The 14,507-nt window shown below is 45.2% G+C and overlaps 1 protein-coding gene across 1 annotated transcript in view; it reads right to left on the reverse strand.

Moving 5' to 3' along the window:
- LOC144694261 (uncharacterized) overlaps positions 1 to 8,830 on the reverse strand; it is a 57,722-nt gene extending 48,892 nt beyond the window's left edge. The window contains exons 1-2 of the mRNA XM_078564606.1: positions 8,616 to 8,830; positions 45 to 1,514 (exon numbers count right to left, since the gene is read on the reverse strand). Coding sequence (XP_078420732.1) covers positions 45 to 1,510 — 1,466 coding nt within the window. The 5' untranslated portion in view covers positions 1,511 to 1,514; positions 8,616 to 8,830. The remainder of the gene's footprint in view (positions 1 to 44; positions 1,515 to 8,615) is intronic.
- Positions 8,831 to 14,507: the final 5,677 nt, after the last annotated feature.

A 14,507-nucleotide genomic window follows, 5' to 3' on the forward strand; every position in this document is an offset into this window, starting at 1 on the left:
TGTACGTCGGTGGTGGAGGGAGTCAATGTTTGTGGATGGGGTGCCAAGCGGGTGAAATTTGTGGTATAGTTTTCCCAGTTGGAACCGTGCTAATAGCAGTAGATGTCAACGTGGTCAGGGTAGAAGTTGAAACATCTGCAGTGGTGCTTTTCTCTGTTGTGGTTAAGCAGATAAATTGTTCCTCTCTTAAAGACCCAATACTCCGTCCAGTTAGATCACCAGGACCGTGACACTGTATCTGAGAATAAGATTTCACTTTCTTTTCGTTAGACTTCATCCAATTTCTGAGATACAATAATTGACAGTCACACACCAAAGAATTATTCTGCAGATTGAGTCCATTGCCAATTAGAGTTCTCAAACTATCAAATGTTCCATTGGGTACATTTAATAATTGGTTTTTAGCAAGGTCAAGCCTTCTCAATTTGGGTAAATTTTTAAAGATGTCCTTTTCTAAGGCACTAAGATTATTTTCTTGCAGATGAAGATCATTCAAATTCTTAATGCCATTGAATGCCTTCTTTGGAAGTAGAGTAATCTGGTTCTTGCTCAATATCAGTTTTTTTAGATTAGGCAGCTTACTGAACACATCATCAGGAAGAGTGGCAAGTCTGTTTTTAGTCAATGAAAGTTCAGTGAGACGTTGCATTAATCCAAATAAATCAGGAGGAAGGCTTGAGAGCATGTTAGATGCCAGCGTCAATTTAGCTATATTCGTCAAGTTATGTAAAAGTCCTAATGGAAGCTCTGTGATGGAGTTGTTCTCCAAGTACAATTTCTCTAATTTAAGGAGTTTGGAAAAAATTCTAGATGGGAGATGTGATATTTTGTTATTTTTCAAAGAAAGCTCTTTTAATTCAGGGAGATTATCGAAAATACCTTCCGGGAGATCTGTAATCTGATTGTCGTTAAGTCTGAGGATGCTGAGCTTGGAAAGTTTTTTAAATATTTCCTGAGAAAAGTTGCCTATCGGATTTCGTCCCAATTCCAGTTTTGTAAGTTGTGTAAGTTTGTCAAATATCTGATCAGGAAGGGCATTTATTTTATTACCAAACAACCGCAGTTCACTTAAATTGAGAAGTTTATCAAATAATCCATTGTTCAAGTCCTTGATCTTGTTATCGGACAGGTAAAGATTTGTCAGTTGCATAAGGTTGTCAAAAATTCCAAGGTTCAATCTTTCCAATGAACCACTTGTAATCTCAAGGTGCGTGAGATGAGTCAGAGCATCCAGAGCCCCAGTTTCTATTGTTCTTAATGGATTATAGTTAAATACAAGTTCTGTCAGTGAAGCCGGATAACTCTGAAAGGCTCCAGATCTTATTGTAGAAACAGAAGTTTTGAGAAACAGCAGCCGAGTTGTATTAGATTGTACAATCGGTGGAATTTCTGTCATGCTTTGTTTGCTGCATACCAACCCTTTCAAATTAAACTCACATTCAGAAGTAGAAATGGCAAAACCATACAACTGTGTAAAAAATAGCAAATCCAAGCAATGTGTGCAAATCATTGTCCTGTAAAACAAAATAATGAAAAGTACATTTAGAAAGTAAATAATTTCGATTTAGAGAGCAGACTGCTACTCGTATAGAAAGTTATTTCAGTCACAAATCAGATCTGTAACAATTATAAGGAGTCAATAATACCATACATGATCATTCTCAAAGACTGCAAAATTCGGCTCTATAGCGCCATAGTTTTGGCACTATGGTACCAAAATGACATCCACATTGGGCGCGCACACAAGATCAGTCAACATGTAATGCAGATTTGTCATTACCACTGTCATTTTTGCATTTAGCACTCCAGTGCACACCCACCCTTAGACACGGACAGATCACCATGCGTTCAGCCACAGAACGACACCCCCTCCATCAGCGCCATTTAAATGGAGGCTGCTGACAATTGAAAGTATTCAGTTCTATTCACAATCCCCAAGATACTGAAGCAGCCTAACTGTCCTCACTGCCTTTTCAGTGTCTGTCTGGAAGGCCTCCTGCTCCCATGTGGATAGATGATCTCTCCCCCTCTGACGACCTCCAACACCAAGGCCTCCAGTGCTGCATTAGGGAAACTTAAAGCCCACTACCTGCAATGTTGTGCTATTTCCAATCCTTTTCCTCCTCAAACTCTTCCATCTCCCCTAGCCACTTCCAGCAACTGCTGCATCCAGAATGCACCTTCCCCTTAAGAGGTCCAGACTGGCCTTAGGTGGTGCTAGCTTCACACAAAATTGCATCCTGTTGCTGAGGTCATAGGACCATCAGAAATAGGAACAGGAGTGGGCCAATCAGCTCCTCAAACCTGCTCCATTGTTCAATAAGATCATGGCCTTCATTCCATTCTCCTGCCTGTCTCCTGTAATCCTTGATTCCCTTGTAGATCAAAAATCCCTAAGTCAGCCCTGGTTACATTCAATGACCCAGCCTCCACTGCCCCCACAAGGCATCCTCTCAGGTGTGAAGACTTATGTAATTTGTTCCATATAATGTTTTTAAAGCATAAAAAACAATTGTCAGGACATCAAAGCTGCCAAGATTTGCATGTAGGATGTATAGTGAGATAAAATAAGTAGTTGAAGAGCATTAAACTGTACACTGAGGATAGTAAGGTGTTCCAGTTTTGGAGTCTCAGGTTCAACATTACTAACTGATTTGCCTAATATCCAAAAATTATTTTGTGCCTTTAACAAAAGAATTTTTTCTATATTTATTATTCACTCTCAAAATCTAGGTGACACTGGAAAGGACAGCATTTATAGCCTAAACGTCATTCCCCTAAAATGAGGTGCTGGGCCTTCTTCTGTGGGCAACAGGTAGGTGACTGGTTAATTTGTATTACCATTGTGTTTTATTTTCTCTAACTTAGACCAGTGGGTTAAACTATAAAATTTAATTAGTGATTTAATAGGTTTTTAAGTCTGATGAGTTTTAAATTTGGTAAGTTTTAAGTCAGTTTAATTCTAAGTAAGTCATTATTATTATTATTTCTGATCAGTTTCATTTTCCTGCTCAGTAAATAAAGACAAGGCAGAACCGTCAGTCCTTTTGGATGCACATCCTGCTATTTGGTAATTGAATCTCGTGTCCTGAACGACTACATGTACAGCAAATGTTGTCAACTGGAGGAGTTCGAGCTCTGGGTTTCATAGCGAGTGACAAGGTTGCATGTCCCTGGCTCAGTCAGAACAAACACTGGGGTGATTAATAGTGTCAGAGACACGTAGAAGTTGCTAATAAAAGTGCAAAAGTGAATTTGATAACAGAACTGAGAGGAAAGATTGAACAGGCTGGGCCTCCTTTCTTTAGAAAAAGAAGGTTGAGGGATGATAGAGGCCTCCAACATTATGAAAGACTTTGATAGGATTTTGTATTCTTTATTCTTCCATGGGGCGTGGGTGTTGCTGGCAAGGCTGGCATTTGTTGCCCATCCCTAATTGCCCTTGAAATGAGTGACTTGCTAGGCCATTTCAGAGAGAAGTTAAGAGTCAACCACATTGCTGCTGGTCTGGAGTCAAATGTAGCTCAGACAAGGTAAGGGTGGCAGATTTCCTTCCCTAATGGACAGCAAGAGCCATTTGGGCCCCCATTACGGAGGCTAGCTTCATATTCCAGATTAATTAATCCACCAGCTGCTGTGGTGGTACTTATCCCATGTCCACAGAGCATTAGCCTGGGCCTCTGGATTGCTAGTGCAGCGACATTACCCCTACGGAACCATCTCCCCATAGGATAAACATAGAGAAGCTGTTTCCACTTGCTGGCCACTCCAAAACTAGCAACCATTGATGCAAGATTGTCACTAATAAATCCAATAGGGAATTTAAGGAAATCTTCTTTAACCAATGATTCAAATGTATTTTGCAAAATAAACTACACAGGTAATAGTAATTCTGTTTTCTAATTAATGAGAATAGGGTTGCCAGCTGTGATTAAGGGCGGAATTTTCTGTGCCCACTTGCAGCGGGCGTGATAGGTGGCATTCGCAGACACTATGGCACGATTGGTTTGACGACAGCAGGAAGGCAGGTTGTGATCTTCCAGTCAGCCCGCCGATGGCGGGCCGCGTTTCCTGCCGACAGTCGTCAGGGAGCTCATTGGAATACAGCTGCATATATTTAAAAGGCCATCCTGCCAGGCTCTTGGACCCCTGCCAGATCGTCCGGCCACGTCGGCGGGAAAGCACGTCGACGTGTTTCACAACAGCGCACAGGCGACGTGCACTTGGCAGCCCTCACTATGGAGGAACTGAGGCAAGTGAGCAGCAGCGTTCTCCACAGCTCAACAGGGCCGCCTGTTGCTTTGCAGCCTTCAGGTGTGTTGGGGGGCTGGGATGAATTGCTGCCCTGCCTCAGAGGTGACTGTTTGCGAGGGTATGGCATCCGTGGCCAACTGCTGCCCTGCCACTGAGGCAACTGTTGTCATGGGAGGTGGTGGGGGTGGTGTCCAGAGGCAACTGCCCGGCCTCGGAGGCGACTGTTGTCATGGGAGGTGGTGGGCGTGGTGTCCAGAGGCAACTGCCCAGCCTCGGAGGTGACTGTTTTCATGGGAGGTGGTGGGAGTGGTGTCCGGAGGCAACTGCCCAGACTCGGAGGCGACTTGTTGTTGGTGGGGGATGGTTTGTGTCCAGGGGTAACTGCTGCCCAGCCTCAGAGGTGACTGTTCCTGTTGTCTGGGGGGGTGGGGGGGGCAACTGCTGCCGTGGCATTGGACCCCACACACAAGAGGGGCAGAGTAGGCGAGGGAAGTGGCCACGCATTTGGGACACCTGTACAAAATGACCATTCCTCTGCAACTTAGGCAGTTCGGGCGCAGCCACAGTGATATGATTGGGGTCAGGCTCCTAGCCTGCCCGCTAGGGGAGCTGTCTCCCCTATGTCGCAGGCTGACAGGGCAGCCATGCAGTGCACTCATCTGTGACCATCCAAGGGGTGATCTGCACTCTCCAGGAAGCATTAAGGGGCTGTCACACAGAGCCAAGAAAGGTGCTAAGTACACCCATGCTAACCACATCTCCCTCTTTCATGCCACAGGAGAACCACATCAGGATCATGGAGACTGATGACCTAGATATATGCCTGATGGCTTACAGAGAGTGAAGGAGACGGAGGACAGAGTGACTGAGGTGCCTGGCCGTGCAAAGGCAGGAGCAGCAACCTCAGGAAGAAGGGGCTGCTGGGGATCCTACACATGCTGCCCAGAAGCGACAGCAAGCCGTGGCTGGTCAGCGCCCAGTGACAGCCAGGGACTCAAGATGCTGCCTGACATTCCTGCAAATGACTGAGAACCAGTGTTGCCAATGACTGCTCATGTCTAAGGACCTGGTCGCTCACATCTGCCACTTGGCACCAAGGGGACATGGAGGTCATCCAGTGCCAGTGGCCGTGAAAGTGTCCACAGTGCTCAATTTCTATGCCTTTCAGGGCTCCACAGGTGACCTCTGTGGGATATCACAGTCACAGATCCCTGGAGTCTTCCAGGGTCCACAGAGGCTGCAGGGATGGCTCCTCAGGGACAAGGGCTACCTGCAGAGGCCCTGATTAATGGAACGCATGCAGCGGCCTCAGACTGCAGCAGAGCGAAGGTATAACAAGGCTCAATGCAGCTCGCAACTTGGTGAAGCAAACCATTGGGATGCTGAAGATCAGTTTCCGGTGCCTGGACCAATCTGGTGGACCACTGCAATACAGACCACAGAGGGTGTCATGCATCATCATCATCCACTGCGCTCTTTACAACCTGGCACTCCAACAGGGAGATGAGCTGGCTGAGGAGGAGATGGAGGAGCTGGAGGTCTCCTCCGATGTGGAGGACACCAACGAGGATGAAGGTGAGGAAGTCCTTGGAAGCAATGGTGATTGGGATGAGGCCTTGCACTGGATAGACAAGCCAGGCGCGCTCAGAATGTCCTCATAGCTGCTAGATTTGTGGAGGGCAATGTTGACATGCACTGAGGTGACCCCATAGTTCTTCATAATTGCATTTGGGAACGTTCGAATCCAGTCTGGCTTATGGCAGCGCAACTAACCTCTGTGAGAATGCTCCTGTCTTGGAGATGCAGTGGAGGCCTTAATAGTCGCTTGATTGCAGGAGGATGATGATGACATGCAGTAGGACACTCCATAAGACTTCACACATAGCCTCTGAGAATGTCTCACTCCTGTCTGGCCGAGGGCAGCTCGCTTGCGCTCGGTGATCAGGGTCATATAGTAGAGACACAGTCATGAAACTTTAGAAGCATCTGATGCTTTGTCTGCCTTCAGAACCTGAGCCCTTCAGGAGCTGGAGCACAGCATCAGTGGTCACAGATGCTGAAGAGATGGGGGCCAGCCCCTCCTTAATGGTGCTGAGAGCACATTGAGAGAATGAAAGAACTTTGTGGCATCTGCCTACGACATTCTGGTAGCAATGACCAGCATCGCTGAGGTAATGTTTCCAGGGAGGCCAGACCATCACTTTTGTCTGAAAGCTGCACTGAACACAGGGAAGAGGCCCTGGATTGAGACACCTTCCTTTATCTTGTGCAGAAAGATTTCACATCTGAGTGACAGGAACCCTGCTTATCAGAACAAGGAGCCATAGGCAGGGAGACATTGTTGAGAGTTCATTGACAATAGTAAACAGTATGTACAAGTGATTAACACCCATGCACAGGCTGTGCAACTAATTCTCCTTAACATTCCTACATGCTACATCTTGGTTCCCCATGCATACACAACGGAGATAGAGGCAGCCTGCTGACTGCATCACCCTGTCTGTGATGACTTTGGCAGATGTCCTCTGGAGGGCTGAGACTTGAAGGGCCCCGGCCTGCTTTCGGGATCCTGCTGTGTGGCAGTGGCACCCTCTTCAGCCTGTGGAGTTGGAGCTGCTGAGGTCACAGGAAGAGGGGATTCGGATGGGCTGCACATTCCTGGAGTCACCTGGATGGATGAGCCTGGACTGTGGACCTGCTGATCCTCCTCCCTATGGATGCCTATGGGCCACTGGCTGACTCCGTGAGGGGAAGGGGTAGCTGGAGTGAGACCAAGTTGCCCCGCACCTCTCCCACGTACACACTGTTGAAGGCCAACTATGGCATCAGCGATGGAGTTGAGCCCACGCAGCAGTGCAGGAGCGATGTCCTGGACCAAGGTCCCCATGGCGGCCACCATCCTACCAGTGTTGACCTCGGGCATTGGCATGCCGGTGCTATCACCTCAGCCTGAAGGCGGACGGACTCCTCCATTATGCCTTGCAATCTGAGGAATGCAGTGGACATCCCTTCCTGATGTTCCCGAGCTTGCCTTTGCGGCTGCAGCAACCATGACGTGATCAAGTCCAGAGGTCCATCAGCTGACTCGAACTCAGCAAATTTCTGGCCTCCTGCAGTCCTACAAATGCCGAGGACTTGGGAAGTCCCTTTTGCCGTCACCTGCTGTGGATCAGACACTGTGATGTGCTCACCAGATTGTAATCCCAAGGCTACTCTAAAGCTCGGTCCCGCCGAGGTGTGTGTCTCTGCCTTGGTGGAGGGTGTGGGTGAGCGCTGTGATGGAACTTCGAGGAGGATGTCTTCAGATTCCCCTTCGGTGGTTTCTTCGGGGCTTGATTAGAGGCTGTGGGTCATGGACCAGGTGATAAATGTGCCTGACCTGTGCGGGTGGTGAGTGGTCCCATGGACAGGATGAGAACAATAATGGTGTGCGTGAGAGAGTGAATGGTGATGTCCCTTGAACTGGCAGTGAGTGAGGGCCCTGTGGATGTGTGATGGGTTTGTGAGTGTGTGAGTTGAGAGTGATGAAAAGAGTGATTTACACTGGCGGAACAGAGGAGATCATTCATCCTCTTACGGCACTGGGCGGCTGTCCTCTTCAGAAGGGCATTGGCGCTGACCACCGCTGCCACCCACTCCCAAGCCGGATTGGTCATGTTGCTGCCCATCCTGCGGCCAGAGAGGGGTTACAGGACATCCCAGCGGGGCTTGAAATAATTCAATTCCACTGCAGTATCTCCAGATGGACAGAAAGCCCCAGCTGCAGTTTTAAACAACCTCGGAACTGAAAGTGACAGCACCGGATTTGGCCTGCAGCCTGCAGCCGGCAGAGTCTCCAAGCCATGATCTGTGAATTTCTTTTAATTTTTATGGATTGTAATTTGGCCAAATCTATGCCCCCCTCCTCTGTAACCTGTATTTGTGTGTGTGAACCTCGAGTGTGTGTGGAAGTCGGAGACTGTCTTTGTTATTTTCATCCCAGTCAGTTTTAACTTAATAAAACTAATGTTTTCTTTGTTAAACTCAAGAAAACCTTTCCAACTAGTTATTTTATGGTCATAACACGTAAACAGTTAGGTGCACACTAAATTGGCAAAGATATCCATGTCTTTTTTTAAAAACCTGTTGTGCTCAAACAAGGAGAGAGAAAAGGGGGGGAGCCCTTCAATCCCTCCTCACCAGGTCGTAACATGCTAAATACATCTATCTTTGAAAAATAAAGCCTTGCGGTAATCAATGTACAAATATGTCTGAATAGCTAAATCTTTGCAAGCCACTGCCCTAGATCAATATTCAAAAGACTTAAAACATTTTCAGAAAACAACCGTTAATACATTTTAATATTGTACAGTGGAACTTGCCTTGTTAGTGAGGAATGTCCTGAAGAAAGCGATTCAAACAGCCTTGTCACAAATTACTGTCCGCACTATGGAGAAAAACATAGAACATGTGACCCTCTGGTTCTGAAACTTCTTGATAAGTTTGTTTGCTTCATTTAGGGTACATGCTGCCTCATGGCTTAGTTTGATAAACACATTGGTAATTAAAGGAACCACACCTTTGTCTAAAGATGTTGATCAATAGTTGTACCACAAGTTTGGTGTTAAATGGTGTCCTCTTCTCTCTCTCCTCCCCTGAGCTATTGGGCTGAATTATGACCTAATAGTGCGTGGGTCATAAGATCATAAAATCATTAGATCATAAAAAATAGGAGCAGGAGTAAGCCATTCAGCTCCTCATTCAATAAGGTCATGGCTGATCTGATTGTGGCGTTAACTCCACATTCCTGCCAGCCCCCGTAACCCTTTATCCACTCACTTGTGGATCAAAATCCTGCCTGACCCAACCTTGAAAATATTTAATGATCTGACCTCCACTGCTTTCTGGGACAGATAATTCCAAAGACCAATCACCCTCTGAGAGAAGAAATTCCTTCTCATCTCTGTCTCCAATAGGAGACCCCTTATTTTGAAACTTTGTCCCCAATTCTAGGTTCCCCCACAAGAGGAAGCATCCTCTCAGGTGTGCAGCCTTATCTAAAAGTTCCTCTATACTGTTTCTAAATAATAAAACCTTGGTAGAAGACCAACACTACAAAGCTTGGCATGTAGGAGGTATCCTGAGGTTAAAAAATAAGTGGCTTGACAACATTAAACTGTACACTGAGGATACTAAGGAGTTCCAATTTTGGGGTCTCGTGTTGAAAGTTACTAACTTGTCGTTCGGTAGTCAGAACTTGAGTGTTGCTGAAAAAAGGGATGTTTTTCATCAAAGCTTTTCATCTTGCACACATCAGGATAACTTGCAAAAGAAAACCAATATCAGGGAAGCAACAGTGTACAGTACATAAATATATTGTACAAGAAGAGAGTGCTGAATTGGTTGGCAAATTGACTCTGATTGGTAGAGGCATTGCCATGGAGGATGCAATGGTTGACTGTGACTGGCAGTTAACTGCCAAGCAATGTTTGAAAGTTAAACCAGGCAGCATGACTCTGATTGTCAAGACATTGCTCTGGGCTTGGCTTGGTAGCTAACTGAGAAAAGCATAGAGCATCCTCTAGTTCTGAAAACTCTTGATAAAGTTGCTTATGTCATCCAAAGTACATGCTGCCACATGCCTTTGTTTGGCAAACACATATGCAGCTAAAGATATCACACTTAAGTCTAAACATGTTCATCTTTTGCTGTTATAAGTTGTCCACTTATCTTTCCCTCCTGTCCTGAGATTAACTGTTTTTGCTGTTTGGTTCTGTATGTTTTGTCATATTTCCTGTGCATTGTCCATAATCATTTTTACATGTGATTCTTTAAATATTGATGCAGAAACAGGCTGCAGTGGGTCAGCATGGAGCCCACCTCCAACAGGTCATGAAACCTAGAAGATGAGAGCAAATGCCATGGTTGTGTTAAAAAGCCACCGACAAATTGGCTGATGAAATTTCCAGTTTCCTGACGCACTGCTGACCTCCTACATCTATGAGCTGGTAGGAGCATTAAAACGCAGCCCATTGATTGTTTCTGCTATATGGTACTACGCCTTTTGGTAACTTTCCTCTACAGTGCCAAAGGTCATTTCTCGCTTGTGAGTTTCAGAAGTTTGATGTCGAATTAAAGCCAGGATTTCTTTAGATCTTCCATCAAAGGTTATTCCAGAGCATCAGGAGGACTCCACCCCTACCCCCCCTAACCTTCCTTCCGCTCCACCTCAGGAATTGTACCCTGAAGTGGTGGTATCTGCATTGCATGTAAAGATCACCACATCCCTCTCCTTCCGTCACCATCACCTCCCACTCCCGCCCTGTCACAGTTGTTGGCCTCTTCCGTGTTTGGTTCTTATGATAAAACAATAACAATAATAACCATTTTATTCTGGTGATATCCCATAAATGACCAGATCTATTGAATGGAATTTAACAAATTTCCATTTGAACTCCTGACCTCTGAGTTGTCAGCCCAGTACCAGACCCTCAGCTCTACTGTTCCCCGTATGACAAAACATTTGTCTATTATTGAACAAGGTTGATGTAAACAGGTGCAGACTTGCAGTTAATAGCTGTAACAATATGTTTTCCTTTTGAAGAACTAATATATTTCACAAATAGAAACAGAAAATGCTGGAAATTCTCACCAGGTCTGTCAGCACCTGTGGAGACAGAGACAAAAGTTATTGTCAGAAATTTTCGCTCGGCGGGCGGGCGCGCACCCAACATGCTCGAGCGTGAAATGACGCTTGTCGAGGTTGGCCGAGCGTGCCTACGTCAACGCTCAGTCACGCGATAATTCAATCGGCGGGCACAGACCGGAGCTCACAGCGCACCCGCCGACAATTAAAAGGCCTGTAAAGGCCACTAAGTTGTCAATTAAATTAAAATTTTTGCAGCCCATCCAACGTAATGGTTGGAGGGCAGACGAAAAGGCCAAGCGGCCTTTGCATTTTTTTGGAAGCCTCATCTAAGGGTGGGATGAGGTTTCCTAATGCAAATAAAAATTCTTCATTAATAACATGTCCCTGCTCATGAGAGAGTCACATGAGGGGACACGTTTTATTGCATTTATATATTTTTTATGTCTCTTCATCTCCCTGAGGCAGCTCCGTGTCTCAGGGAGATTATGCAGTGCTCACTCGCCCGCATGCGTGACGTTCACGCTTGGCCGGATCTCACTTCTCCCCCGGCTCCCGCAAAGGCAGCGCTCAGCACTGCCGCTTGCGTTTCACACTGGGCGGACCTTCATTGGCCCGCCAGCGTGAAATTGCAGTGCGGTGTCGATCGCGGGTGGTTGTCAGCTCCCTGACCATCCCCGCCAGCCCTGCAGAGCACGCCCGCCACGGGCAAAATTCTGCCCAATGTTTCAGGTTATGGATATTTCTTCAGAACTGGAGGAAGATAGAAATGTAATAGGCTTCAAACAAGTGGAAGAGGGGAGGAGGAAGATGAACAAGTAGGAAGTTCTGTGATCGGGCAGAGGGCAGGAGAGATTAACTGACGAAAGGTTTGATGGTACAGAAGGCGAAGGAAATGGTGATGGTTGTCGTAAAGAAACAAAAGATTTATCCAGAATTAGTGTGAATGGCGGAAGAATGAACAGCTGTGTCCAAAAGGAAATATGGGAACAACAAGATCAAGATCGGCACATGCAAAAAAAAACAGAGTTTATAGTGTGAAATTGTTGAACTCGGTGGTGATCCCAGAAGCCTTTCACGTGCTAAACTCAAAGTTGAGGTGCTTTTCCTCAAGCTTGCGTTAACCTTCATTGGAACACTGCAGCAGACTGAGGACAGAGATGTCACCCTAAGAGCAAGGTGAAGAATGAAAATGGTAAGACACGGAAGTTTGGGGTTGTGCTTACATACACCCAATCTGTGTTTCACCCCCTCTCATCTTTCGGTTAGACGCTTTAAAGCCTCCTGGACTCAACAAAGAGTTCAACACTTTCAGGCTAGTAAACTTGATCTGGCCCCCATTTTGTTCCTGCTTTCTTTATTTACATTTTCAAATCTTATCTTGTTTTCCATATGTTTGCTCTTGGACATGGTTGTTCATTAATCCATCATTCTTACCCATTCTGGACAAATCTTTTGTTTCTTTACTACAACCATTACCAATCCGTTGCCTTCTATACCATAAGGCAGAATTTTACGGTCGGCGTGTGCACGTGTGTCCCGACATCATCGTGAACTCACGCGATATTTTGTTCGGCGGGTGCACTCGACCGATAATTGAAAGGTCTATTAAGGCCATTGACTAGGTAATTAAGTTGCATTTTACACTGCCTGTCTAACCTTACGGTTGGCGGGTAGGCGAAAAGTCCAAGCGGACTTTACCTTTTTTAGGAAACCTCATCCACGAGTGGGTTAGGTTTCCTAAAGCTAATACTAATTAAATAAAGCCGTTATTTTCAAAATAAAAACATGTACCATCTCTTGTCACAAGTGGCAAATGAGGGGACATGTTTCATTAAATTTTTCATGTCTTTATTTATGTTTTTAAAAAGTGCTTCAACTCCCTGAGGTAGCACCGTGCCTCAGGGAGATTGAAGCACCCTTTCGCGCATGCGCTGGACCCGGCTCTCCCTCCTCCCCCCACCCGCACAGGTAGTGATCAGCACCACCGCTCACCCCTGTGAATTGGCCCGCCCACCTGAAATCCGTGACTGCCCCCGCCCACTCCTGCCGAGCCCACCCAACGAATGGAAAATCCTGGACATGAAATTTTTGGCAGTTATTCTCTCCTGCTGTCCACCACAGAAATTTCCCTTTGTTCACCCACCCCTCACCTTCCTTTCACTTGTTCGAAACTTATTACGTTTCTATCTTCCTTAACTTCTGCAGAAAGGTCCTTGACTTGAAACTTTAGCTCTGTTTCTGTCAGCAAGGATGCTGCCAGACCTGTGAGAATGTCCAGCATTTTCTGGTTTTTGTTTCAGGTTTCCAGCATCCACAGCATTTTGCTTTTATATCATTTCACAAGAAGTTATTCAAAAGTGAAAACTGCTAATTGTGATTGAAGAACAGATGCTACTGAGCAGTGCAAGAAGAAATTTTAAGTAACATTTTGAATTAACGCATAAAATGGATCAAAGAAAATTCTTCATAAATCTATCATTTCTAAACTGTCAAATGGAATTGCTCATAACAGCAATGAAGTTAGTGAAAATAAGTGGAGTTTACACGGTTAACTCGCACAGCAAGCAATGGAGACACAAATCATGCTGTACAAACTGTCACTTTACTGTCATCAGCCCTGTACAGGCTTCCTGTTGCTGCTTAACATTGCATTTTTGGAATTACACCAGTACTATGAAAGATTTGTACATTATTTGCAGACTCAAGCCATTAATTCATTTACAGACAAGTTATTGCAACCTGTCTCAATTTCACTTGAATTGTAACTTCTATTTTTGACCATAATAGAGGGAACTCCTCCTGAATATCAAATTCTAATATACCTCTGTGTTAAATATGTCATTTATCATAGGTACCATGTAAACAGGACCCCCTTTAGCTTAATGCTTGACTAGCATTAAATTTTAATGGTGTACAGAAATACTGTAAGAGGGACCAGCACAATTGTATCAAGTGGCAAATGAACCACGCTGTCGACCTCCTTAACAAACATATCCAATGTAATGAGAATTGTATGGGGTGTCATTTAAGAGCGGAGAGAACTTTTTCTTCAGGTAGCTCTTCAGTCACTACAAAAGCTGCCTCTCTTAGGGCTGAGAACAGCATCGTCTTTCAAGTGTTTTGTTGAAGTCCTACTCTAATAATCTCTTCCCACAAAATAGAAGTCTTGGTAACAAAACTGGAAGCATCCACCATGAACTGCATTGGTCTAAAAGCAGTACAGATAAAACATACTTTGACAATGGTGCTGAAAACCAAAATTTGTCAGCACTAGTCAACCTGTGCTAACTATGGTTCTCAATTTATTTTAGGAGCATTTAGCAATTTGACTGATCTTAGCAGGTTGAATTCAGAAGACAACAGACTGGAAGAACTGCCTGTTGGTGTGTTTGATGAACAAATAATCTCAAAGTGTTTGTACTGCAAAATAAAATGAAGGAGCTAAGCTGACATGCAAATATTGGGATGTGCGATAGTGACATTCCCAAGCTTCAAATCTGGTTGGAGAGCCACCCAAATAAAATGCTGGAGTCAAATCAAGTTGCGTCACATAATCCCTTTGCTCTTAAAGCAAGTCATTCTAACACTGAGATAAAAACAAAAAGCTAAAAGCTACTGCGGATGC

This window comes from Cetorhinus maximus, chromosome 19 (genome assembly GCF_964194155.1).
Source record: "Cetorhinus maximus chromosome 19, sCetMax3.hap1.1, whole genome shotgun sequence".
Taxonomy (NCBI): domain Eukaryota; kingdom Metazoa; phylum Chordata; class Chondrichthyes; order Lamniformes; family Cetorhinidae; genus Cetorhinus; species Cetorhinus maximus.